This window comes from Zalophus californianus, chromosome 10 (genome assembly GCF_009762305.2).
Source record: "Zalophus californianus isolate mZalCal1 chromosome 10, mZalCal1.pri.v2, whole genome shotgun sequence".
Classification (NCBI taxonomy): Eukaryota; Metazoa; Chordata; class Mammalia; order Carnivora; family Otariidae; genus Zalophus; species Zalophus californianus.
In genome coordinates, this window is record NC_045604.1 from 48,146,313 (window position 1) to 48,172,590 (window position 26,278).

At 38.8% G+C, this 26,278-nt stretch overlaps 1 protein-coding gene across 1 annotated transcript in view; it reads right to left on the bottom strand.

Moving 5' to 3' along the window:
* The window catches only part of SOAT1 (sterol O-acyltransferase 1), a 74,835-nt gene that overhangs the window by 11,357 nt on the left and 37,200 nt on the right, over positions 1–26,278 (bottom strand). Inside the window, exons 3-11 of the mRNA XM_027610217.2 lie at positions 20,943–21,001; positions 10,326–10,474; positions 9,068–9,127; positions 5,222–5,329; positions 3,400–3,682; positions 2,605–2,683; positions 2,009–2,090; positions 1,648–1,693; positions 844–973 (exon numbers count right to left, since the gene is read on the bottom strand). Coding sequence (XP_027466018.1) covers positions 844–973; positions 1,648–1,693; positions 2,009–2,090; positions 2,605–2,683; positions 3,400–3,682; positions 5,222–5,329; positions 9,068–9,127; positions 10,326–10,474; positions 20,943–21,001 — 996 coding nt within the window. The remainder of the gene's footprint in view (positions 1–843; positions 974–1,647; positions 1,694–2,008; positions 2,091–2,604; positions 2,684–3,399; positions 3,683–5,221; positions 5,330–9,067; positions 9,128–10,325; positions 10,475–20,942; positions 21,002–26,278) is intronic.

A 26,278-nucleotide genomic window follows, 5' to 3' on the forward strand; every position in this document is an offset into this window, starting at 1 on the left:
CACAAACCTTCATCTCAATGAATTTGCAGCCTAGTGAGGAAGACATGCATTTAATATATATTCTATTAGAGGGACAGATAAAATAATTTATTGGAGTAAATCTTTGGGGGGCAATCAGGGAGGGTTACCTAGGAGTCTAGGAGAAAGGTTAATGAAGAAAGAAGGTAACAGAAAACACGACCAACATTTGACAGGTAGAGGAAAAAGAAAAACTAAGTAAAAGAAACTGTAAATTAAACTGAAAGCCTCCAGAGAGTAGAGAGCATTTATGTCTTCTTCACTGCTAGGTCCTCAGCACCTGGCACATAATAGGTACTCATGTATCTCTAGAAAAAAGTTAAGTGGAATGAATGAAGTTAGGAGACTGAGGTATGGCCAGAAAGATAGGAGAATAAGAATGAGTAGCAAGAGAGAGATTTCAAAATGCGGTCAACAGCATCCAAACAATGCTTCGTGGAGATGAAATAGAATAAGGGCTAAACCATCTACCGGATTTAGAATCAGGAGGTTACCAGTGATTTCAATAAAGGCCACATCAGTGGCCTGGTCAGATTAGAAGCAAGATTACAACGAACTGAATAGTGAACAGGAAGATTAGTCATGAATATGGACTCCCCACAGTCACAGAAAGCAAAACTTGGGTGAAAGAAGACAAACAGAAAGTTTGTCTGGGCTGAAACTAGAAGTATACTCACTTATGAAATAGATGGAAAGAAGTCGAGATGAGTATAGATGTAGAGATGACTTCAGAGCAAAAAGCAGGAAAATCAAAGGTGTGCATGTGCAACAGCTCTTTTTCCTTATAACTTCATGAATGGCCAAATTAACCAGTACCCATGTTACCTGGGAAGATGGAGTTAAATACACATAGGACCAGAACACGAGCGCTGAAGGGCTCCTGTTTGATATTCCGAAACAAGGGGGCACAGAGCCTTTCAAAGATGTAGTACACATAAAAAAAGCAACCAAAAACCTGGAATATAACAGAGATATAATTATAATACTGATGGCTTGATAAAGAAGATAGGTATGTGACCGTTAGACTAATGTTCACATATATATTCCATTAATGCTAGTATGTAAGATTGCCAAACTGCAACCCTTCAGAGGTATTACACAAGCTAGTTTCTATCATACCTTCTCTCCCAACCGTTTATCAAATGGCATACCAGAAGATGAGTCTCTTGGAACCTGCTTTTCCTACTACATGAAACCCAGCACAAAAGAACTTATTTCATAAATGGGTATCTGACTGAGACAAGAGTTTAAAACGGGACCTTCTGGGATTTGTGATTCTGACGGAGTGAGGCAGTGGGTGGTGATGGGGAAGACGTCAGACCATACCCACACATATGTATCCCAAAACAAAAAACCATAAGGAGAGGGGGAATTAACATAGATGCTTACTAAAGTAACCAAATGGAATGAGTTTAATTAAATTCTTTTACTGAAGGGAAATCACTTTTGATGTTGGCAAGACAAATACCATCTACTGTACTGGTAAAGAGTTTACAAGACTTCAGAAAGAGGTCTAGAGTTCCCAGTAGACATGAATTTACCAACACGTTAAATAGATTAAATTATTATTATAAATTTGAATCCCCATGTCCCACTAATCAACAAACCTTAGGTAAAGAAAAAATTCACCTGTAAAAACTGCATAGCAACATAACCCCACCTTACAGTGGGAGTCCTAAAAAGGAAAAAACAAAATAAGTTTTCTAAATAAAGTAAGTAATTGAACTTTAATAAAGACCCTCACAATATTCTCCCCACACAGAACACATCATTTTTGGCATATGGAATGCCTGTATAATTCTGTCAAGAATTACTGTAATCGAATTGGATTGCTAGAATCACCATTTGGGACTTTCCCGTGCCAGAAGGAAGTTGTAACTCATTTTACGTTCTTTGTAACCCTGTATGAACTGGCCCCTGCCTACTTATCCCACCACACTCATGCTACACTTCCAGTGCTCAACACATTTCTGCTTCACAGAACAATTACCTGGGATAGTTGTCACGGTAGATGAGGGTAGGTGCAAACAAAAAGTACAAGTACTGGTTGACTGTGGGTATTGGAATCGTCTCTGGAAAACAAAAACTCTGGTTAGATCAGGCGCTCTTCAATTTTCTCCTGGCAAAACTAAAAGGGAGAAATAAGAAAGCACACAAATAGGGAAGAGTAAAAGGACTTCACTTAGCCCATATCATTTCTTCCTGATCTCCCAGAGTGACTTCTTATCCTTATATTGATTCAGTATTACCAATCCCTCTAAACTAAGCTATTCCTGTGACTTAGAAATACCTTCTAGAGTTTGAAGCAGCAATGCAAAGAATAAGCACACATGGGGTAATGAGTCCATTAATACATTATAAAAATAAGGCAAAGTTTTAAGACTCTGGCTATCAGTGTTTTTAAATTGTAGGTACAAAGGCAAAACAGGAATAATCAGGAAACAGTGAGATAGTCTTCCAAATCAATATGGATCCTCCATATTTAAAATCAAATATAATTTCTACAGAATGTAAAACACCATCCCACTAAATACCAAAGGTTGAAATACGCTATTGAATAATCCTTGACCTAACGAATTTACATACTTGATTTCTCCTTAGCTGAATTTAGTACCCGAGGCACATTCTCTCTGACAAATGAATGGGCCTTCATTATGAAACGAATCTACAAAAGGAGGGGGGGAAAAAAAGATGAATGTTCTACCATTGTCTTATCTCCTATAAGCAACCCCAGAACAGCACTAGATCATATAAAGAATTTCCTAATTTTGCATACACCAACTGAAGTTCACGTTTATGGAATAAAGCAAATGAAAAACAAACTGTAAAGAAGGACATGTTATTACTCAAATTATTTTGCATCTATCAGTATTATCTATTACAGGTATATTACAATAAGAAATTAAAAGCCTGTTCAAAGACAGTCTCCTGAAACAGTCCTTCCCATTATTCACACAGAGTAGTAACAGACAGCCAACGTAAGTCAGAAAATTCTGAAGGCTGTACAAACAAAATAAATCCTTTATTCAGATGGGACCAGTTTATATGACAAAACAATGAATCTGATAACCTCAAGGGTAGAGTTTTTAATTACAAAAATGTTTTATCATTTAAATGACTTCTACAAAGTGTTCAAGAATAAAACCTGAATTCATCCTAAACAGCTCAATATAATTTCATTACCAAGAATCAGAGAACACTGAAGCTAGTATGAATTTTAAGACATGAGATGATTTATCTTAAAACTTCAATTTTATAAATAATAGCACAAAGAACCAGGTAGAAAAACTGACCCAACTAATACAACTAAAAATAACAGAATGTCAGTATTATTATTTTAACAAAACATAGCACTGCATCGGGCAACCCTCGAAACCTTACCTGTTCAAGTATAACAATGCAGCGGGAAGCTGGTGGCAGAGTATATGCTAATACAATATATGTTGGTCCCGAACCTAGAACTCCAATCTGGAAGACCATGAAAAGAAAGCAATGGAAGAGAGAATAGACCACTGGATGGGAACTCTTGCTGTAGCCTCTGGCCCAACGTTGGAAGAGGAAATAGGGAACTGCAAGTGTACTCAAGAACATAGTCCACCATGTCCACATAACAATGGGAAGTTTGCCAAAAGCATAAGACAAGAGATTGAACTCAAGCACCAGCCTAGGGAGAAAAAGCACAGAGAAAGAGCACAGAAGTGAAATTTTTAATATGCACAAACTCAAAGAACTGAAAACTTTTCATACCTAAAACTCTCAACCTTAGAAAACACAGCAACATTAATCTATTGTGGTCATGAGGGTAATAGTTGTGCAAGAGGGAGAGGTGCTTCTAAGCCTCTGCTTCACAATATATCCCAACAATAAAACTTCTAAAAGCCCTAAGATAATATAGTATTTGAACATAAGATACCCAAGATAACCTAAAATAAAACTTTTAAGTTTCGCAGTGATTAGATTCTAACATTAATAAATTTTAAACTCTAAGATACACTAATACATGAAGTATTCAAAGAGCAATCACTGCTATGTCCAAAAGATGATTTTTCAGAAGAATAATTCAAAAATCTACTAATACATTATTATACCATTATCTCAAAATGTAATTTTCTAATAATGCACGTAAGTTGGTGTATGGTTACTACACTGTCATTTATTTTATTTTATTTTTAAGATTTTATTTATTTATTTGACAGAGCATGAAAGAGGGAACACAAGCAGGAGGGAGTGGGAGAGGGAGGAGCAGGCTTCCCACTGAGCAGGGAGCCCAATGTGGGGCTCGATCCCAGGACCCTGGGATCATGACCTGAGCCGAAGGCAGACACTTAACAACTGAGCCACCCAGGCACCTCACCACACTGTCATTTTTAAAGTTAAATTTCATTTTTATATTAAAAAGAAAAGTTTTCCAGGGCGCCTCGGTGGCTCAGTTGGTTGGGTGTCCCGACTGTTTCGGCTCAGGTCAAGATCTCAGGGTCCTGGGATCAAGCCGACTCAGGCTCCACGGTCAGCGGGGAGTCTGCTTGAGACTCTCTCTCGCTCGCTCTCTCTTCCTCTCCCTCTGCCCCACCCCCCACTCATGCACACATGCTTGTGCTCTCTCTCTCCCTAAAATATAAATCTTTTTAAAAAAAGTTTTTCAAGCATTAAATTCTAATAAGCTACTTATTTTCACTATCAACCTGAAATGCACACCATAGTGGGGAAAATTGGTAAATTGTATATACAAAATTCTCCCATTTAGGAAAATTACCTAGAAACTACCAATTATGGACTATTAAAATAGACCATTTTCAAAATAAAATGGGGGCACCTGGGTGGCTCAGTTGTTAAGCATCTGCCTTCAGCTCAGGTCATGATCCCAGGGTCCTGGGATTGAGCCCCACACGCTGGGCTCCCTGCTCAGCGGGAAGCCTGCTTCTCCCTCTCCCACTCCCTCCTGCTTGTGTTCCCTCTCTTGCTGTGTCTCTCTCTGTCAAATAAATAAAATTTTAAAAATAAATAAATAAAAAGAAAAAGAAACTTCTAATATTCCTTTTAGTTGTGCTTTTAGGGAGAGAGGAGTATCACCCTCCAATCAGCTGCTTTGGGATTTTCTGAAGCAAATTTACCCAAATCACTAAAATTTACCACAACTGAAATACCATGAGAACTCCCAACACCCTATTCATCAACGAGCCAAACGTCCTTTCTCTTGTCTTACCTTCCTTCATCAATGTAATCTACAACAAGTGTGCTGAGGATAAAGAGAATGAGGAGGGCAATGAACATGTGATATATTGTTCTGATGTGGTCCACCTCAAACAGCTCACTGTAAATACAGTTCAAACAAATACAATTAATTATATCCCATTTTAAAACACCATATATTAAAGTCTTTAAGGCAGGTCAGCAGATCAGACCCACCCTCAAATAGTAATCATGAGCAAACATCTCCAACAGGAATCCCAAAATATTAAACCTGAAGCACAGACCATAAATGACATGACTAAGCTTTTAATGTGAACGATTAAGATAAGGCTCTTTCCAGTAAAATGATACTGGCCCCTAGAAAACAGCATGGATATCAAACACTTAAAACAAATGGGCAGCATTCTTGAAAACCTGCCAAAAGTGACTGCTTCTTAGGTAGGCAAAAGGCACTGAAAACAGGTAACACAAAAGCTATCCCAAATGTTAACAAGGTTTTGTCTTTAATCCTATTACATTCTACTCCCTGTACTTAACTACCATTTCCAAGATGTTAAGATTCACATGTGTGCTTTTCTATAATGCAACTACCACCCTACATGTCTATACACGTAACCATTTACAAATGTTTTTACTTTCTATCCTCACTGATCTTTATATTTGATTAAAACAGGGCTACTTCCAAAATATAGCAACAACTTTCCAGATGATGTTTTCTTAAAAAGGTTTTTTTTTAACTAAAACAAGTTTTTTTACCTTTGCTTTTGCAAAGATGTATGCTTACATCTTCTACATACCTTTTCAAGGATATCTTAGATTGCCCTGGATTAACGATCTTCAAATTCTAATAAAAACCGACCTGAGCCATAAAATATGTGTTTTATTTCCTGGATTAAAAAAAAAAAATGTTTCGGGCGCCTGGGTGGCTCAGTTGGTTAAGCAACTGCCTTCGGCTCAGGTCATGATCCCAGGGTCCTGGGATCGAGTTCCGCATCAGACTTCCGGCTCAGCAGGGAGCCTGCTTCTCCCTCTGACCTTCTCCCCTCTCATGCTGTTTCTCTCTCGCTCGCTTTCTAATAAATAAATAAAATCTTTTAAAAAAATTAAATAAATAAATAAATAAATAAATAAATAAATAAAAATGTTTCGTGGGATGCCCAGATGGTTCAGTCGGTTAAGCATCCATCCAACTCTTGGTTTCAGCTCAGGTCATGATCTCAGGAGTTGTAGGATCTAGCCTTTCATTTTAGCCATTCTTTTATTTTACTTTTTTTTTAATTTAAATTCAATTAGCCAACACATAGTACATCATTAGTTTTTGATATAGTGTTCAATGATTCATCACTTGTGTATAACACCCAGTACTCATCAATTCACTTGCCCTCCTTAATGGCCATCACCCAATTACCCCATCCCCCCACCCACCTCCCTTTCCACAACCCTCAGTTTGTTTCCCAGAGTCAAGATTCTGTCATAGTTTGTCTCCCTCTCTGACTTCTTCCCATTCAGTTTCCCCTCTCTTCCCCTAACATCCTCTGCACTATTTCTTATATTCCACACATGAGTGAAACCATATAATTGTCTTTCTCTGACTGACTTATTTCGCTCAGCATAATACCCTCCAGTTGTGGTGCAGGTGCCCCTTCTTTTCACTACATCTGTATCTTCAGGGTAAATACCCAGTAGTACAATTGTTGGGTCATAGGGTAGCTCTATTTTCAACTTTTTTGAGGAACCTCCATACTGTTTTCCAGAGTGGTTGCACCAGCCTGCATTCCCACCAGCAATGTACGAGGGTTCCCCGTTCTCCACATCTTCACCAACATCTGTTGTTCCCTGTCTTGTCAATTTTAGCCATTCTGACTAGTATGAGGTGGTATCTTGTGGTTCTTTTTAGCCTTTCTTTTCAGCAGGGCACAGGCAGGGCTCTGTGCTTAGCAGGGAGTCTGCTTCCCCTGCTTCCTCTGCCCCTCCCCCAACTGGCACGCTCTCTCTACAATAAATAAAATCTTTTTAAAAAAGTTTTGTAATTAAAGTACACTTGAGGGACGCCTGGGTGGCTCAGTCGGTTAGGCATCTGCCTTCAGCTCAGGTCGTGGTCACAGGATCCTGGGATAAAGCCCTGCCTCGGGCAATGTCCACCATAGCCAAACTGTGGAAAGAGCCAAGATGCCCATCGACAGATGAATGGATAAAGAAGAAGTGGTATATATACACAATGGAATATTATGCAGCCATCAAAAGGAATGAGATCTTGCCATTTGCAACGACGTGGATGGAACTGGAGGGTGTTATGCTGAGTGAAATAAGTCAATCAGAGAAAGACATGTATCACATGACCTCACTGATATGAGGAATTCTTAATCTCAGGAAAGAAACTGAGTGTTACTGGAGCGGTTGGGGGTGGGAGGGATGGGATGGCTGGGTGATAGATATTGGGGAGGGTATGTGCTATGGTGAGCGCTGTGAATTGTGCAAGACTGTTGAATCACAGATCTGTACTTCTGAAACAAATAACGCAACATATTTTAAGAAAAAAGAAAAAGAAGAAGATAACAGGAGAGGAAGAAAAGGGGAGTATGTCAGAGGGGGAGACGAACCATGAGAGATGATGGACTCTGAAAAACAAACTGAGGGTTCTAGAGGGGAGGGGGGTAGGGGGATGGGTCAGCCTGGTGATGGGTATTGAGGAGGGCACGTTCTGCATGGAGCACTGGGTGTTATGAACAAACAATGAATCATGGAACACTGCACCAAAAACTAATGATGTAATATATGGTGATTAACATAACAATAAAAAATTAAAAAAAAAAAAAGCCCTGCCTCGGGCTCTCTGCTCAGCGGGGAGCCTGCTTCTCCCTCTCCTCCCTGCTCCTTCTTTATCTCTGTCTCTCTCTCTCTCCAATAAATAAATAAAATCTTAAAAAAAAAAGTACTTTTTTCATATAGTACAATTCTATCATTAAAATCTTAATTATAATGTTCAAAATAATTTATTTTCCCCTGCCTACATTTCCACACCTCACCAGATACAGATTCTAAAAGTTAAAATTTCTTCAAACAATAGTGTGGCAAAACGCTAAAACTGTATGATACAAGATAACATGTTCAGAAAATTTTGGCCTTCTCATCGAATATAAAGTTGGCTCACAGAAAGTGAATTTTGATAAGCATAAAATGTATTGTTTTAAAAAAGCACAGTAAGACACTAACGATAATTTTTCACCAGCCCAACTATTTCAGATGCCCTATCCTAATGCAGGTGAAATTACAGCAGTATTCAGAGGAATGACTGAGTAAATAAATAAATGATCTACTCAGAGAACATCACAAAATAAATATTCATTACCTACCTACAGCACACCTATTTCAGTTCACAAGTGAGGTCACCATGAGTAATTCACTGTGCCTAATTTTCTTCATAAAATTCACACAATCAGGGTTCTAAAATATGTAAATCTGAGAAAACTATCAAGTTTCTAAGCTGGCTAAGAGAAGAGATGAAAAATATGTAATATACCAAGAAGGTAGCAACACCGAAACACCTGTGAAGGGGTTTACTTAATTACAAAACTTTTGTTCTAGCTTTTTGGGTAATCAATTCTCTGCATTGCAACTTCAAGAAATTTATCAGAGGACAGATAACCATGCTCATTCTAACTCCCCTCTGAAACTAGATATAGAACCAGAAGATCACAAAGGAGGACCAAGAGACAGCAAATGTACAAGAAGTTCCAAAACTAATGATTTCTATGAATTCAGAACTCATTAAATATGCATAAATTAAGCAGTGATTTTAGTAATCAGAACAGTTTTTAATTCAAACTAATAATTAATAAAAGCAACTAAAAATACTCACTCTAAGAGAGACTGCCTTACAACAAAAATCTTTCCATGTTCTGGAGGTGCTCTCAAATCTCTGGGAAGAGCAAAAAAATAAAATATAAATACTTTAAGTATTTTAAGAAATTTAAACCTATGGATAAGAGAAAGAATATTACCAACTATAGCATATAACGTTAATAAAGCACCTTCTCACTCTGATCCGGTACTATGTCAAGGGTTTTGTGCATGTTATCTCATTTACTCCTGAACAATGCAATGAGGTAGATACATGCAGGTCTGATGAGAAGGAAGAGATGTTAGGCACACCTCAGGAGAGCAGCGCTCAAAGGTACTCCACAGCCCAGTCCCTATGGAAATGCATTCCTGGCATCACACACTGACAACCCCTTTTCCTTCTCCTAAACATCGCTAAGGTCAGAGACAGGCCTCTAGCCATACTCCAGTTCACAGGCTGTTATTGGTCTGTCCTCTGCACTAAAATTTATGAGACCTTCACCCTCCCTAATGTCAAAGGACTTCCAACAATCCCCAACAACCTCCTGATCTTAAAGGTTGCCTCCGGTTCCTATTATCTCGCATTCTAAACATCTAGCATTATTATCATTTTTAGGGCTTTCTGCACAATCACCCACACTTCTGTCAACTATTAGTGGTCAAAACTGTCCTCCGGAATAGAAGTGACTGCCAGAGACCACTGGGGCATAAAACTGAAGAGAGCACAGAATGGCAAATTAGCACATATGGGCCTCTGATAGCTTTCCCTCTGCTGCTCCGGATGCCTGACCAATTAGAAACATGGACGCTAACTGTACTGTGCTTTATTACAGGCACTGGACAGAGTACAACAGGGAGACACTACAATGATGTGGTGAAGGGCATGAACTCCGGAGCAAGGCTCTGGATTACAATACCCACTGCGTGATCTTGGACACGTAACTGTCCCACACTTCAGTATCCTGATCTGTAGCATGAGACTGTTAGGGTATCTACCTCACGGGGTCATTGGTTTAAATGCAGAGCACTCAACAAGTGTTGGCTCTTTTATTTTATAAGTCAGCATAGTCTTAGATGAGGTACATGCTTGTTATAATCCTCATATTAAGATGAAGAAACCCCCCTTTCAAGTGGCTAATTTGCCCAAGGCAACACAGAGCTAATAAAAAGTGGTGCCAGGGTGTGAATCCAGGCATTTTTACTGCAGTCGGGATTCTGACTGCCGAGCATTATCAGAGTTCATGTTTGCACTAAAACAAACTGATATCTGTACTTACTTAGCTCTGTGGTTGCTCTCTCCTTCAAGAACAGAAAAGCTTGTGATAGCACACCCACCATTGTCTAATGATGCTGATTTTTCAATGAGATTGGTCACAAAATCATCAAAGTGACTGCCAACTTCCTTCATAAAAAATGGCTTCAATTCCTAGAATTTTAAAACAAAACAAAAAAACATCAGGAACACATGGATTATTAACGTTCTTCCAAAGGATTCTCTTAAACGGAGCTGGATCAAAAGAAATCCACGTTAAGCCAGCTCACAGAAGTAAAAACAGAAAAATGATTTCTACAGCTAAGCTGCAATTTCAGAAATGGCTACTGAAAAAGCAACATGCTGATTTAGGTGTTTTCAAGAATTTAGGCCCTTTTATGCATAAATCAAAATATCAAGTAATCTCCTACTAAATGAACTCCAGGAAAGATATATAAAAACAAAGTAACAAAAATGGTAAAACTGACAGTCTTATTTCTCTTCCAATTTTTATCTGGAAAAGAACAAAAAGGTCAGTATTATATCACCATTATATAATTCAAGTCCCTTTCCTTCTCAAGCCAACCCTGCACCGCCGCCCCCCCAAGTACCCACTATTTATATTTTAGGTCATGTCATTTCTGTATGATACCAACATTTATACGATGTTTATTGCTACCTCCACAGCTATATATTTATCTAGCCATAAAACACACACACACACACACACACACACTTTCAAAACATAAAATTGTTATATTTTGGTCCCAAACTATCTGTAACATCTTAAAACTTATATAGCCAGTTTTTTAAAAATGTGAAGCAAAAAAATTATTTCTCTTCAGGTTTTAACAGGCCACCTACTATAGGTATTCAAATTGTAAAGCTGAGTATTTTAGAATTGGTAGGACTCATCTACATAAAGGAAAACGAAGTCTTTCAAACGTTTTAAGAAATAAATGCTCATTTCTCTAAATTGTTTAGATTGAACCTAAACAGAATCTCTAGGTTCTGTTATACCAAGAGTTTGACTAAGACTTTTTAAAAAGTAAAGCCTAAAAATAACAATATAATTAATGGAACTACATGAAGGCTTTTCGAACTGAGACAAGGGAACTAAAGGACTGCTTTAGTTTAAAAAAAACTGCTTTTTTGCTCTTTTTCCTGCTTCTGTTCTTGCAAGAACCCACATCCCCGCCTCACACATACCTTATAGAACAGATAATGTATGTCCTCCTTGTGTCGGTCAAGGAGTTAATGATTTCTTTGGAGTTTTCCAGCACAACAGATAACACCTAAGGAGTGACCTGGTGGGGTAGTCATGAACCTATCACGAACATTTTTCCAAGACCGTTGGGCCCCAGGGCATAAGTGACTTAGGACACCTAAACACGTGTTCCTGAAAGCCTGAGAAGATATGTCACCAGACCACAATCCTCAATAAAAACCCCAGGCCCCAAGCAAAGACAAGACTCACTCCTTTTTCCTTTCAGAGTTTCCCAGATACTTTGTACGAACACTTTTTTTTTTTTAAGATTTTATTTATTTGAGAGAGAGAGAGAGCACAAGCAGGTGGAGAAGCAGGGCAGACGGAGAGGGTGAAGCAGGCTCCCCACTGAGCAGAGCCTGATGTGGGGCTCGATCCCAGGACCCCAGAATCATGACCTGAGCCAAAGGCAGACACTTAACCAACTAAGCCACCCAGGTGCCCCTACATTCTGTGTCTTCATAAACTTCGGCTCTCACTTCCTCTCAGCTGATGTTTGATTTCTACACGAGGCCAAAGACCCTCTTGGCTGGTCCTGTCCTCGGACCCCGTCAATCTGCATCAAAACTGCTCCATCTCCCACAGTTCCCAAATGCATTTTGGGTCCTGGGCAGTGAGATTACACCAAAATCCCAGCTCCCTCAAGAGAGTGGACAGAGATGGAAAATACAAGATATGCACATATAAACAATACACAGTAGACACCGTTAAGTGTCACCTGAGCAGTATTTAGATTAGCAAACCAAAAAAAAGCAACTAGGAGATGACTAGAAGTGTCTTTTTTGAGCTGGGAGTTGAGCTGAAACCTCAAAAACACAGGAAGAATTAAGATTAAGTTAAAAGTGGTAGAAAGACACAATGTGATGAAAAGCAGAGATAGGAAAGTATTAGCTAAAACAGGAAATGTGAACATAGGTTGGTTTTAAGGACAAAATATAGAGGACCTATGTTCCCTAGAAGAAAGAATATAGAGTTTTTATAGTTACTTTTTCATATTAAGGTTACCTAGTAATATTTTATTTTACTTCTTTTGCCTGTTCCATTTCAATTCTATGTCTATCCTCATATTTCGGTATTTTTCAATAGGATGCTTCCCTAACAACAAAACAAAACCAAAAAAAAGTGACAGACAAAAAAAGGTGCGTTCTCATTTAATCTCTAGAGTTGGATGGATTAATAAAGATTCCCCCACCCCCAGCTTGTTATGAAAACACTGTCCCACGTAGAGGGAAGTGCTAGTTGTGGGCACAGTTGTTCTAGGCACGAGAGATACAACAATGAACAAAACCAAGTCCCCGTCTTCATGGAACTTAAAATTCCAATGAGGGTAGACAGGACATACAGAATGCCAGACGGTGTTACAGAAAGAAATAATGCAGACGTATGGGGGGCGGGGAAGGTGTTTTTCACAGAGGTCAAAGGAAAGCCTCAAAGACAGCATGACATTGGAGATTTGAAGAAGGTAGGAGGGTAAGTTAGTGGATATCTGTGGGGAAAAGTACCAGGAAGAAAAAAAACATGAGTGTAAAAAGCCCTGAGGCAGGAACCCTGGACAGGTTTGAGAAACTGTAAGGAAGGAGGATGTCAAAGCTGAGGAGGCGTGGTAAGACCTGAGGTCAGAAAAGGAGGAGGGGATGGGGCACCTGGCTGGCTCATTTGGTAGAGCAAGTAACTTTTGATCTTGGGGTCATGAGTTCAAACCCCACGTTGGAAGTATAGCCTACTCTAAAAGAATAATTAAAAAATAATAAAAATAAAGAAGGAAGGGGTGGAAGAAGGGGGGCTAAATCATGTAAGGTTTTAACACTTTGCTCCCTACTCCCATCAGTCCACTGAAATTTTACTCAGCATTAAAAAAGAGGCCTGCAGTCTTGAGACATGGCAAAAGGATGTCAAACCTTTTCTTTTAGCTAGTATTCCTCATACTCTGCAACCAGTCTCCTTCCCAATTAAGTATTGGCTTAAGCAGACCAGAAGCATGAAAAAAAAAAATCATAATAAATGTTACACAAATGTCAGTAAAAGCTGTTAAAAATCAGGTCCTGGGGCGCCTGGGTGGCTCAGTTGGTTAAGAGACTGCCTTCAGCTCAGGTCATGGTCCCAGAGTCCTGGGATCGAGTCCCGCATCGGGCTCCCTGCCTAGCAGGGAGTCTGCTTCTCCCTCTGACCCTACCCCCTCTTGGGCTTTCTCTCTCTCTCTCACTCTCTCTCTCTCTCTAATAAATAAATAAAATCTTAAAAAAAAAAAAATCAGGTCCTAATCCACGCAACTCAAGGTGAAGAGTACACAGCCAACATCTTCCGCACAAGCTCTTGGCCTTCCACACACTCACCTGAACAGGAGCCCTTGCCTTACGCTCCAGAACTCGCAGCTTCCGGTCCTGTAATGAGAACACCTCCAACAACCTCCCCACCCTCACCCTCTTTATCAACTGTACCGTTTTCTCTTCCCCTTCCTTCTATTCCCTTCCTTTTGCTCCATATTCCAAAACCCCTATCTTTTCTTCTTTTCCGGTCACTCCACAAATAAAGAGTACCCCTTGTTATCCCAACCCACTCTACAATCCCAGGAACCAAACAGATCTGGACGACAAGGAGTATTTTTATTCAGCACCTACGGTGGTGAACAAGATACACACAGCCCTGCTCTCACTGAGCTCACCGCCCATCAATGAGGAAAGACACAAATCATTCATGGTGCAGGGAATGCTACCAGGCATCCAAAGTGACAGAATGGAGAAAGAGAAGAGACAAAATAAAAGAATAAAAATCACAGGCATCTCAATAGCGTGAGGGCCAGTATAGGGTGGTGCAGATGTCAAGTCTCCTTGTAACCTCCTTTCACAACTGCCCCCCGCCCCCCATCTATGACCCCAACCTCTCACACCCGGGACAGGACAGAACACTTCTCAAGTGTTACCAATGTACCACTGACTCTATTCCCTACCCTGTGCCTTTTATTCCCGTGACTTACTCATTCCATAAACTGGAAGCCCACATCTCCCTCTCCCCTTCACCCATTTTGCCCATCGCCCCACCCTTCCCCGCTCTGAAAGAAACCCCATTTTTTAAATAAGCAACTGAACTGGACAACCTCTAATATTCTAAGAATGGGGAACAATCACCATGAAGCAAAGATGCCACGGTCCCAACACAGTGAAGGCACTCACAAGTGATCAGAGATGAGGCTGAAGAAGCAAATGGGCTACAACATGACAGACCTTTAGGACACTTTAAGAATTTTTCATTTTCTCTTAAAGGGCAACTGGAAACCAATGATGTTTTAAACACAAGTTTTATAAACATGCTCAGATCTGCATTTTAGAAAGATAATTCTTCTAAAAAGCCTTCCAAGGAGAGGTTACCTTGAACTGAGTCTTAAAATGAGAAAAGAGGAGGGTCATTTATGAATAGATAAAATCACCCTTTCAAAGGCAGAGAGGCATGAAAAAAATAAAAAAGTAGATTGAGAAAAAAAAAGTAGACTGAGAGAAACACAAAGTAAAAACATATACAGAGTACAGTGTATAAAAAATTATACTCTGACTCCACAAGATCATATTACTTGCTAGGCCATGAACTAACTACTTGTTCCTCTGACTCACTGCCTGGCTTTACACAGAGAATCTTTTAACCCCCCAGTGGCGTGGAACCAGAAACCAGACCTTTTTGGGCAAAACAGGTAACACAATAGAACAGGTAATACACCGTTTAGGTCTTAAACTAATTCAAGAGAGGTTTCCCCTAACAATTCACTCTAAAGCTACTGCATCTCATTCATTTCTTTCACTGCACTTAATACCATCTGAAATTCTATATATTTCTATTTTTTGATGTCTTAATGTCTGCCTCCCCCACCTGACTTTAAACAGCATGTCTTTTGTTAACCACTGTACATCTAGCTCTCAGCAAAGCAACTGCTAAGACTGTAGATGTTAAGTGTATTTCAAAAACAGCTTTTGAAACCAATCCCTGACAGTGAAACTCCTACTCATACTCCTGCTGACTTTACTCAACGTCTATCATAAAGCGGAAAGTACTTGTCTAAAAGAACTCCGTAGCCCTGATTTCTTTCTAAAAGCTATGAAGGAAAAGGGACTACAAATCACTACTGTTGCCATTGTTGGTAATGGCTGGGATTTATTCAATGTCTGTGACTGCTAAATGCCAGATACTCTGTTAGGGGCTTTTATATATTAGTGCTAGTCCTAAAACAATCTTTGTGAAGTAGGCAACATAATTCCTATTCTACCTAAGACAGATCCAAACTCGAACAAATCAAGTAATGTGACTTGCCCAAGGTCACAGAACCTGTAAGCTGTCTAACTAGGATGAGAACCCCCAGTCTTGATGACTCCGAGTTCACATAACATTATACTGCTTTCCACTGTACTTGATCCAAAATATTTTCTACATCATGAGTACCATAAGCCAAAAGTAAAACCTAAAAAAAAAAAAAAAGTCAACAGTGTACGTGTAGCCTGAAAATGGCAGGTAATCTAATAAATTAGTCCTATCACAAACATTTCATTTGAATGCATCAATGTAAAAGAGGTTTATAGTCATAAATAGTGCATTGTAATAAACTCCACATTAAAAAAAAAAAGACACTTGTTTGGAAGTTAAGTCTTGAGCATAACTATTGCATAATCCTTAATACCCTTAATACAGAAAGCCAAAGGTTCAAGATAACCCAGCAACTAATGAAATTAGAGCTCTAGGGGTGCCTGGGTGGCTCACTCGTTAAGTGTCTGCCTTTGGCTCAGGTCATGATCCCGGGGTCCTGGGATCAAGCCCACATCGGGCTCCCTGCTCAGCGGGAAGCCTGCTTCTCCCTCTCCCACTCCCCCTGCTTGTGTTCCCTCTCTCGCTGTGTCTCTGTCAAATAAATAAATAAAATATTAAAAAAAAAAGAAATTAGAGCTCTAAATTATAATCCCTCTTTATTTAAAGTAAAATTCATCCTGAGCTGTCTCCCAGCTTAAGTTAGACTACGATATTCCTGATATCCTATTATTATCAATCAAACTAAGCCAAAACACATTTATCTTCATCTATTCAGGAGCTTCCCCATCTTACCTAATTGATATATTCTGCCATTTCTCATCATCTTTACCAACCTCCTTCATTTAGCCATTGTTAAATGTTAGAAAACCAGGGAGTGGTAAAAATACATTCCTAGTAACTAACAAATGATACATTCATACGAATGATCATGAAGTCATTTTATATCACATTTTCAAAAAATATTTTAACAAAAAAAACCACAAAATAATGTCTAAAAATATATAACTGAACATATAAATAGATGCTGATTTTGCCGATATACCTATGATGTACAAGCCTACATGTGCCTACATTGTCCACGTGAATCTGTGTGTATGATGGAAGAAGGAAAACAAAATATTGGGGGTGGGGCAGAACCAAAATGTCCCTCAATCAGCGATACGCAGAGTATTACCATCTGACTAGTTTTGATGTTTTGGATTCTCATTAATGTAAAATAGATTATCACCTGTAAGGTTCTCAATAAAGCTCTAATACCAAACTACACTGACCACTTTTCAGCTTTCAAAGAACATTTTCAAAGTATCTAATTCTTTCAAAGTATCTAATTCAGTTGTTGTTCCTCTTGTTTATCCATTTTACACATGGTGTGCTCAGCTAGCATGAGGACAGAAACCATAACTTCTTCAGAATCCCAGCACCTAACACAGTGCCTGACAAAGGAACCAAGTAGGTAATTCATGGAACTAGATTACTGAACATTCCCAACAGGGCAATAGGACAGGTACCTTCCTGCATTTTGTAAGTGATGAAATCATAAAGAACAATAAACTGATTTTCCCAAGGTTCACTGAAGGAGACTAGAGACTGATACATCTACGTATTTAGGCAAAATGAAAAAAGGCAGAAAGGGAAATATCAGGATACAATCACATGGACACAGCCAAAAGAAGACTTGATCAGAACACCAAGGACAGGAAAGTAGAATGGACAGTTGTAGTAGAGGCTGTTAGTTGTCAACCCACTTCTTTTCCTAACTCAATCCTGCTCCCTGAAACTCAGATGAAATGGCTGGAGTCATCTGGACAATGAAAAGGCGGATCACAGCCTACAAAATGTAAAGTACAGAGGTAGAAGGGACCAGGTCCTGGGAGGACGACAAGAGTCACCATAACCATTCTAGACTTCCCACTTCCAGATCATTTACATGGAAGGGCAATACACGTCTATTGCTTAAGCCACAATTATTTGTGTTCCTCTTATGTTTATCTACTACAGTACAACCTAACCTCAACGTATACAATAACCAAAGAATTTCTGGGCAGAAAAGACTTAGACTTATCTCTCCAGCAGTCTGCCAATAAATCAAATAGATTGGCACTATCCAAACACTTTTTTAGAAGAGGTTACTTGGATGAGCAATAAACCATAAAGAGAAGTCCTCATTTGCAGACATGCCATCTGAGCCTTACTCATTACAGTTTGCTCATTTAATAGTTACACAATAGCATAAGGTACTGATGTGTAAAACAGAATTTTAAATGCTACATCAGAAGTAAATGAAATATGTTGCAATAAATCTGTTTTTAAGAAACAGAAATAGGAAGTAATTTTTCATCCCCCTCACATGAGACCTAGCATTCCCTCTATAAAGTTGTGTGCATTAATAAAAGTTCTACAAATATTCACAGTATCAAGGCACTCCTTTTTAACTCTTCTCATACTCATTTTTCTCTGGAAACTGACAGGTACCCAGTGTTTAGGCCAGGGCTATATATACTACATGGCCCTGCCCTTCTGGCCAAAATCCAATTCTCTCTCTCATAAATCTGAAACTCTGAACTTAAAACAAGGGACTGAAAATCTGATTAACTGAAAAATTCAGAAATACATGAACTCTGGGGCGCCTGGGTGGCTCAGTCGTTAAGCATCTGCCTTTGGCTCAGGTTATGTTCCCAGAGTCCTGAGATGGAGTCTTGCATCAGGGTTCCTGCTCCGCGGGAAGCCTGCTTCTCCCTCTCCCACTCCCCCTGCTTGTGTTCCCTCTCTCGCTGTGTCTCTCTGTCAAATAAATAAAATCTTAAAAAAAACTTAAAAAAAAAAAAATACGTGAACTCTTGCTACTAAAGCGTTTCCATTTCCAAAGCTTAAGTGTTCAACTTCTGGGATTCTATGAGATACATTAATATCTTTCAAATAGGTTTCTTTTTAAGCCGAAGTAGGTTTCTTTTATTTGCAACCAAAGAAATTGTTCCAAATAGTTTCATTAACACAATGTTAAAACAAAGTTAATTTATCTATTAACAGTAAGTTGGTTGGGATTTAATCACTTTAGTCTCCCCGACTGTTCCAAGAGCTTGTTAAGTCTTGTTACAATACAATTCTAAGGATTTCAAAAGGTCCTAACTAAGGGTTACACAATGTGTATAACCCCACTAGCACTGGATTTTTTTTTTTTAGTTCAGTATTTAAAATTTTTTTTTATGATAGACAGCATTTGGACCTAGATGTGACCTTAACAGACTCTGTCAGTTCAACCCACTGATCTCATCATCCCTCTCTCATTTGTTTTCCCTTCAGACTAAAGAGCTTGCTCAATACTTGACAACCTTTACCACCGTTCTTTAATATGAGCTCTTCTATCTATATATCTCAACTTTCAGGGAGTGCTGTTGGTTGCCAGATTTTGCAAATAAGCATATAGGACAAAAGTTAAATGTGAATTTGATAAACAAGTGACTTTTTTAGTCTAATTATATCTCAAATATTGCATGATGACTAAACAATTATTTGTTATCTGAAATTCAAATTTAACTACACATACTGTATTTTATCTGACAACTCCAGTTCTGTGGAGCCAAAAGAGTTGTCAATAGAATCTACAGATTGGGGCGCCTGGGTAGCTCAGTCGTTAAGCGTCTGCCTTCGGCTCAGGTCATGATCCCAGGGTCCTGGGATCGAGTCCCACATCGGGCTCCCTGTTCGGTGGGAAGCCTGCTTCTCCCTCTCTCACTCCCCCTGCTTGTGTTCCTGCTCTCACTATCTCTCTCTCTGTCAAATAAATAAATAAAATCTTTAAAATAAATAAATAAATAAAATCAAATCTACAGATTACCCATTTCCTTCACACCAGGAAAACAGTGAATTAGGAGCAGAAGTTTAGGTTAGTTACACAATGACATAGACTATTGGAGCTGAACAGAACCCTGGAGATAGCTAGTCCCATGTTCTCACCTTAAAGATTAGGGGAAGGTGGTCCAATGTAGTTGAGCGAACTGGTTCAGAGCATGACTCCAAATTACAAATGACTAGATTGATTTTCATTTGTTTTAAAAATTATTTCTAGGGGGCGCCTGGGTGGCTCAGTCATTAAGCGTCTACTTTGGCTCAGTTCATGATCCCGGGGTCCTGGGATCGAGCCCCACATCAGGCTCCCTGCTCTGCGAGAAGCCTGCTTCTCCCTCTCCCACTCCCCCTGCTTGTGTTCCCTCTCTCGCTGTGTCTCTCTCTGTCAAATAGATAAATAAAATCTTTAAAAAAATTTTTTCTAGGAGCAGCTGGGTGGCTCAGTCGGTTAAGCAACCAACTCTTGATCTCAGCTCAAGTCATGATCTTAGTGTGTTAAGATCGAGCCCCGCCTTGGGGTCTTTGCCAGCACAAAGCCTGCTTAAGATACTCTCTCCCTCTCCCTGTTCCCCTCCCCGCCCCTTTCCCTCTCTAAAAAACAATTATTTCTAAAAACCCACAAAAGAACAAGTAAATTTCATGGCTCCAAACCATATTCACATACCTGTCAACCTCAATGGTCATTTCACATTAGTAAATATCAACCCATAAAACAACGAAATGTAACCACTTAGTGATCACTCTTGTAAACGGGATAATTTAATAAAATTACGTATGTAAAGCACGTAGTACATGGCCTAGTCCGTAACAGGACTTCTAAGTGTAGTTCCCTTCTCCTCCCTGCCCGTTTACTCTGTCTAGGATACTAAAATATTACAACAGCTTCCTATCTTGTCTCTTACATGTAGGATGACAAAGTGGCAGGATAGTGTCAACCGATAAGAAAGGTAAATTATTCTTTAAGCAATTGAGCATTAAATATTTTACTAAACAGGGACACCTGGGTGGCTCAGCTGGTTAAGTGGCTGCCTTCAGCTCAGGTCATGATCTCACAGTCCTGGGATCAAGTCCCACATCCGGCTCCTTGCTCAGCAGGGAGCCTGCTTCTCCCTCTGCCTGCCGCTCCCCCTGCTGTTCTCTCTCTCTGACAAATAAATGAAATCTTAAAAAAATTTTTTTTTACTAAACAAAATTCCTTACCCTAACTCTACATTCTTGTTTCTAGAACAGGAAGCTACTTACCTCTGCCTCTGCTGTCAACTGTATCTTCTTTGCCATCAGCTGTTTTAGGTTAATCCTACCTAAGGAAAGAAAACAAGGTAACTTTTGAGTTGATGGATATAGCTACTAACCAGCACTATTTAAAGAATGAATTTGAAAAACAAGCAAGAGGATGACCATGTGAATTATAATACAACCACAAAACATGACACAACGCTTAAAAAAAGGAAGCATGGGCAATATCGATAGAAGGAAATTTATACATAAAACTGTTAAGAAGATGGGCGCCTGGGTGGCTCAGTTGTTAAGCGTCTGCCTTCGGCTCAGGTCATGATCCCAGGGTCCTGGGATCGAGCCCCGCATCGGGCTCCCCTGCTCGGCAGGGAGCCTGCTTCTCCCGCTCCCCCTGCTGTGTTCCCTCTCTCGCTGTGTCTATCTCTGTCAAATAAATAAAATCTTTTTTAAAAAAGTTAAGAAGATAAAAACAAAACTACTATATGTACACACAGTAATCACAACTATATTAATCATATGATGCTGTAAGATCCAATTCTGACCATATGAGAAATTAGACTCTCTGAATGGATCTTGCAACTGTGACTACAAAAATGCGCAAGCAACAATAGAAAACTTAGATACACTAGACTTTATCAAAATTTATTTTTAAACTTTTTTTCCTGCAAAGGACAACATGAGGAAAGTAAAAAGACAACCCACAGAACAAGAAAAAAAAATTTGCAAATCTGATCAGGGACTTGTATATATAAAGAACTCTTACAACTCAATAATAAAAAGACAAGTAATCCAATTTAAACATAGGCGAAGTATCTGAACAGACACTGCTCTCCAAAATATATACATATAGCCAGTACCACCTGAAAAGATGCTCCACCTCCCTGGCCACCAGCGAAATACAAATCATAACCATGATGAAACAGCACTTCACACCCATTAGATGACTGTAATCAAAAATAACAAGTGTTGGCCATTTGTACACCATAAATTTATACAATGTTAATGTGTCAATTTGATCTCAATAAAGCTGGGGGGCAGGAAAAAGAAGCTGTACATGCAGGAAACTTTGAGAAGAGTGTTATTTCAGGGACTGGATATGATAGCTCTTTTGTGGTACAAATAGAGAAGTGTTTATAAACACCTATAATAAGAATATTTAAAAGAATGGTATCCATTTGGTAAGAATAAAACAGAGGTTTTGCTTGTTTTTTGTTTGGGGGGGAGGGGAGTAAAAAAGGTGTTGGCCAGAACATGAAGAAATTAAAACCCTCCTACATTGCTAGTGGGAATGTAAAATGATGCTCTGAAAAACAGTCTGAAAGTTCAAAAGGTTTAACACACAGCTACCACATGACCCAATTCCAGTCCTAGGTATACATACAAGGGAAAGGAAACATGTCCAGCCAAAAGCCTCTAAATCAATGTTTATAGCTGCAATATCCATAATAACAAAGTGAAAACAACTCCAATATCCATTATCTGATAGATTAATAGAATGTTGATCCATATAATGAAATATTATCCAGCAATAACAGGAGAAAAACACTGAGACACACTTTAATATGGATGAAACTTGAAAAGTGCTAAATGAAAGTCACAAAAGACAACATATTGTAGGATTCCATTTACATGAAGTCCAGAATAGAGGATTCTTTTTTTTTTTTTAAAGATTTTATTTATTTATTTGAGAGAGAGAGAGAACGAGAGATAGAAAGGACGAGAGGGAAGAGGGTCAGAGGGAGAAGCAGACTCCCTGCTGAGCAGGAAGCCCGATGTGGGACTCGATCCCGGGACTCCAGGATCATGACCCGAGCCGAAGGCAGTCGCTTAACCAACTGAGCCACCCAGGCGCCCTGGAATAGAGGATTCTATACACAAAGACAGAAGGTTGGTGGATGCCCAGGGATTGGGGGTAGAACTGTGAGGAATGGGGAATGACTGTTAATGGGTACAGACTTGTTTTTGCTTTTTTGGGGGGGGGGTAATGAAAATATTCTAAAATTCATTTCGTTCTGGGATGCCTGGGTGATTCAGTGAGTTAAGCGTCTGCCTTTGGCTCAGGTCATGCAAGTCCCACATTGGGCTCCCTGCTCAGCGAGGAGCCTGCTACTCCCCGTTTGTGCTCTCTGACAAATAAATAAACAAAATCTTTAAAAATAAATAAATAAAATCCATTTCGTTCTCATTTCTGTATTCTGAAAGATTCCTTTCTGTATACTAAGTCACATTAACGTAGCTTCCTAATGTTTAACTGAGGTTTAGAGTCAATTATTAACTAACATGGGCATCTTTTTCATGATTTTAAAGAAAAATTGATTTTCAAGGTATTAAAATGTTTTTAATTAGAATTTGTTGCTCTGTTTTGACTCCTATATACGTTGTATATTTTGATTTATTACTGTCACAGATTTGCAGACAGTTCCTTATTTTCATACTGAATCATAGTGCTATTATAATTTAAGCAAGCAGCTGATTGGGCAGAGTTCATTTTGAATGAAATTTGCCTTCATTCATCAGTTTGTCTTCACACATAGTATCTTGCATAACAGCCTAGCTAGATTTTAGTTTTTGATGTATTTATTAAAAAATTTTAGGGACAACTGGGTGGCTCGGTCAGTTAAGAGTCTGCCTTTTGGCTCAGGTCATGATCCCAGGGTCCTGGGACTGAGTCTCACATGGCTCCTTGCTCAGCGGGGCGCCTGCTTCTCCCTCTGCTTGTGCTCACACTCTAACAAATAGGTAAAATCTTCAAAAAGATTTTTTAAGTTTTTTTGGTAAAATTTCTAACTTGAATCCTTCCTACCTGGAGAAAGAAAATAAAATTCTTTAAAAAAAATTTTAAGTTTTTCTTTGGCAAAACATTCAGAGCTTAAAGCAACACTTTTAATAATTGGACAATTAAACAGTAATGCAAAAGCTAATGTCCATTCTATTAAACATGGTGCCCATTAACAGCCACATACACTGCTCATTTTGCTTGCTAAAATAATCTGTTACTGGAACTTTTTGTTAAGGTTAGATTTTTGAGTTAGTTTTACTGGAATTCATTTAAGTTCAACATAGACTTACTGATCTTGAAATGAAATGGTATAATTTTTTCATTTTATATTTTTTCAAAGCATATCTTCAAATATTAAGAGTATCTTCTAGAAAAGGAATTTTATAATCTGACAGCAACTGTTATTTTATCTTTTTAAGTGAAATGTCAAGTTACCTGTTATACTATGGGAACCAAGAATATCATCCACCATCCTGTGCAGAGACCTTCCACACAAATGAACGAATAAAACAGAACAGAGTGTTGAAACACATGAAGCAGAAGACTACAACTTATAGTTCCCAGTCTTTGTAAAAAGCTGTAAGGTAACTTGGTATCATCTTAGTAATAATTTTTTAATGAGAGTTTATATTTTCTCATCTATTCTCCTTGGCAAAATTTACTTGAGTATTTTTGTTTCAGTATCAACAATTGCTACTGAATATTATACTTACAAGGAAGAGTGAAGGGCACTCAAAGTTTTAAGTAATTTCCCAGAAATATTTACTTTGCCAGTGCTAAAAAGAAAACCACAGGCCCAAAATGGAGTTACATATGCTAGGACAAGTCACCAAAACCAGGAACCGAACCTAATTAAAGTTGCAACCACTTCCAGAAATGTACTTTTAACCAATCAGGAATTTTAGGGTCAGCATCAATGAGGTAATCTGTCACATGGCCCTCTCCATCCCTCTCCATCCCCCTCCCTCCACCAAAGGAAAATAAGGTAATCCATCCTAAAAAGACCTTTCATTTAAGGGAAGGTGGCCTTGCCTGAAACTATCTTTTCTTTTCTTTTGCTAATTGTCCTGCCCTGTTTCTGCCTATAAAATCCTTCCATTTTGTAAAGCTCCTCTGAACTCCCCTCTACTTGGTAGATGGGATGATGTCCAATTCATGAATCAATAAGGCCAATTAGATCTTCAAGTTCTCCCAGGTGAATTTTTTTAAAAAAATTATTTATTTTAGAGAGAGAGAGAGAGAAAACAAGCAGGGGGGAGGGGCAGAGGAAGAGGGAGAGAGTCCCAAGCAGACTCCACCTTAAGCACAGCACCTGACATGAGGCTCAATCTCATGAACCTGAGATCACGACCTGAGCTGAATAAGTTAAGAGTTGGTCGCTTAACTGACTGAGCCACCCAGGCGCCCCCACCCAGTTGAATTTTTGTTCCTTTAACACCAGAATGAACTCAAAATGAACTGTGGGGGCATCTTTGGGCTAATTTAAATTTAGTAACTCCCTCTCCCTATTCTAAAAGTAATCTTCATTACAGAAAATTAAAATCCCAAATGCCTTCCCTGAAAAAAATTCTAACAAAACCACCCATTATCCTATGATATCCAAGTAACTAACATTAATATTTTGGTAAATATCATGTGTCCTTCTACTTTGGCAAATATACATATTATAAATACACATATTACAAAAATGGACTCATACATGCAGTTTGGGAACTTGCTTTTTTCACTTAATGTATTGTGAATATCTTTCCATGTCACTCATTACATACTCCTCTACATCATTTTTATTGGTCTGTTAGTCTGTTTTTATGGCTGAAATATAATTTATTTAATCCCCTATTGGACATTTAGACTATTTATATCCTTTCACAGTACTGCACTTGGGGGAAAAAAAACCATGGAGAATGAGAAGGTCCAAAATGCATCCTATAATGAGAGACAAAAATAAGTGATAAGGGCTGAGATGTTTCCATAATTGTTGAAAGATGCCAATCCTCAAAGTTAAGGCCAAGCAGGATAAATAAAAATCTATACTTAGATATATCACAGTGAAACTCTAACACACAGGTTTATTAAACACACACACACAGCTCTTAAAAGTAGCCAGAAAGCAAATACCACCTACAAAAAAATGTGCAATTATTCTGGGTACTTGACCTACCAAACCAACAACAGAAGCCAGCAGATAGTGGAATAGTATCTTCAACTGTTGACAGAGGTGGAGCTTGTAACTGGAAAGGAGGCTAGAGGTCATATCATGAAGAGCCTGTGAGATTATTCTAACAAGGGCTCTGAGGAAACTAAGAATTTTAAGCAGGAAAATAACTGATTTGATACTGGAAAGCCCACTCTGGCAGGATGAGAAGGACGATGTACAAGAGAAATGCAATAAATCCAGATAAGAAATGATGTCATAAAACCAAAACAAACAGCAGTGAGAATGAGAAGGAGAAGATAAATGTTGAAGATAATCACAAACTGGTAACTAAATAGGTAAGAAACAGAGTAAGACAAATATTAATTTGATATTTCTATAAACCGTAAGAACACTTTTTTTTAGTTC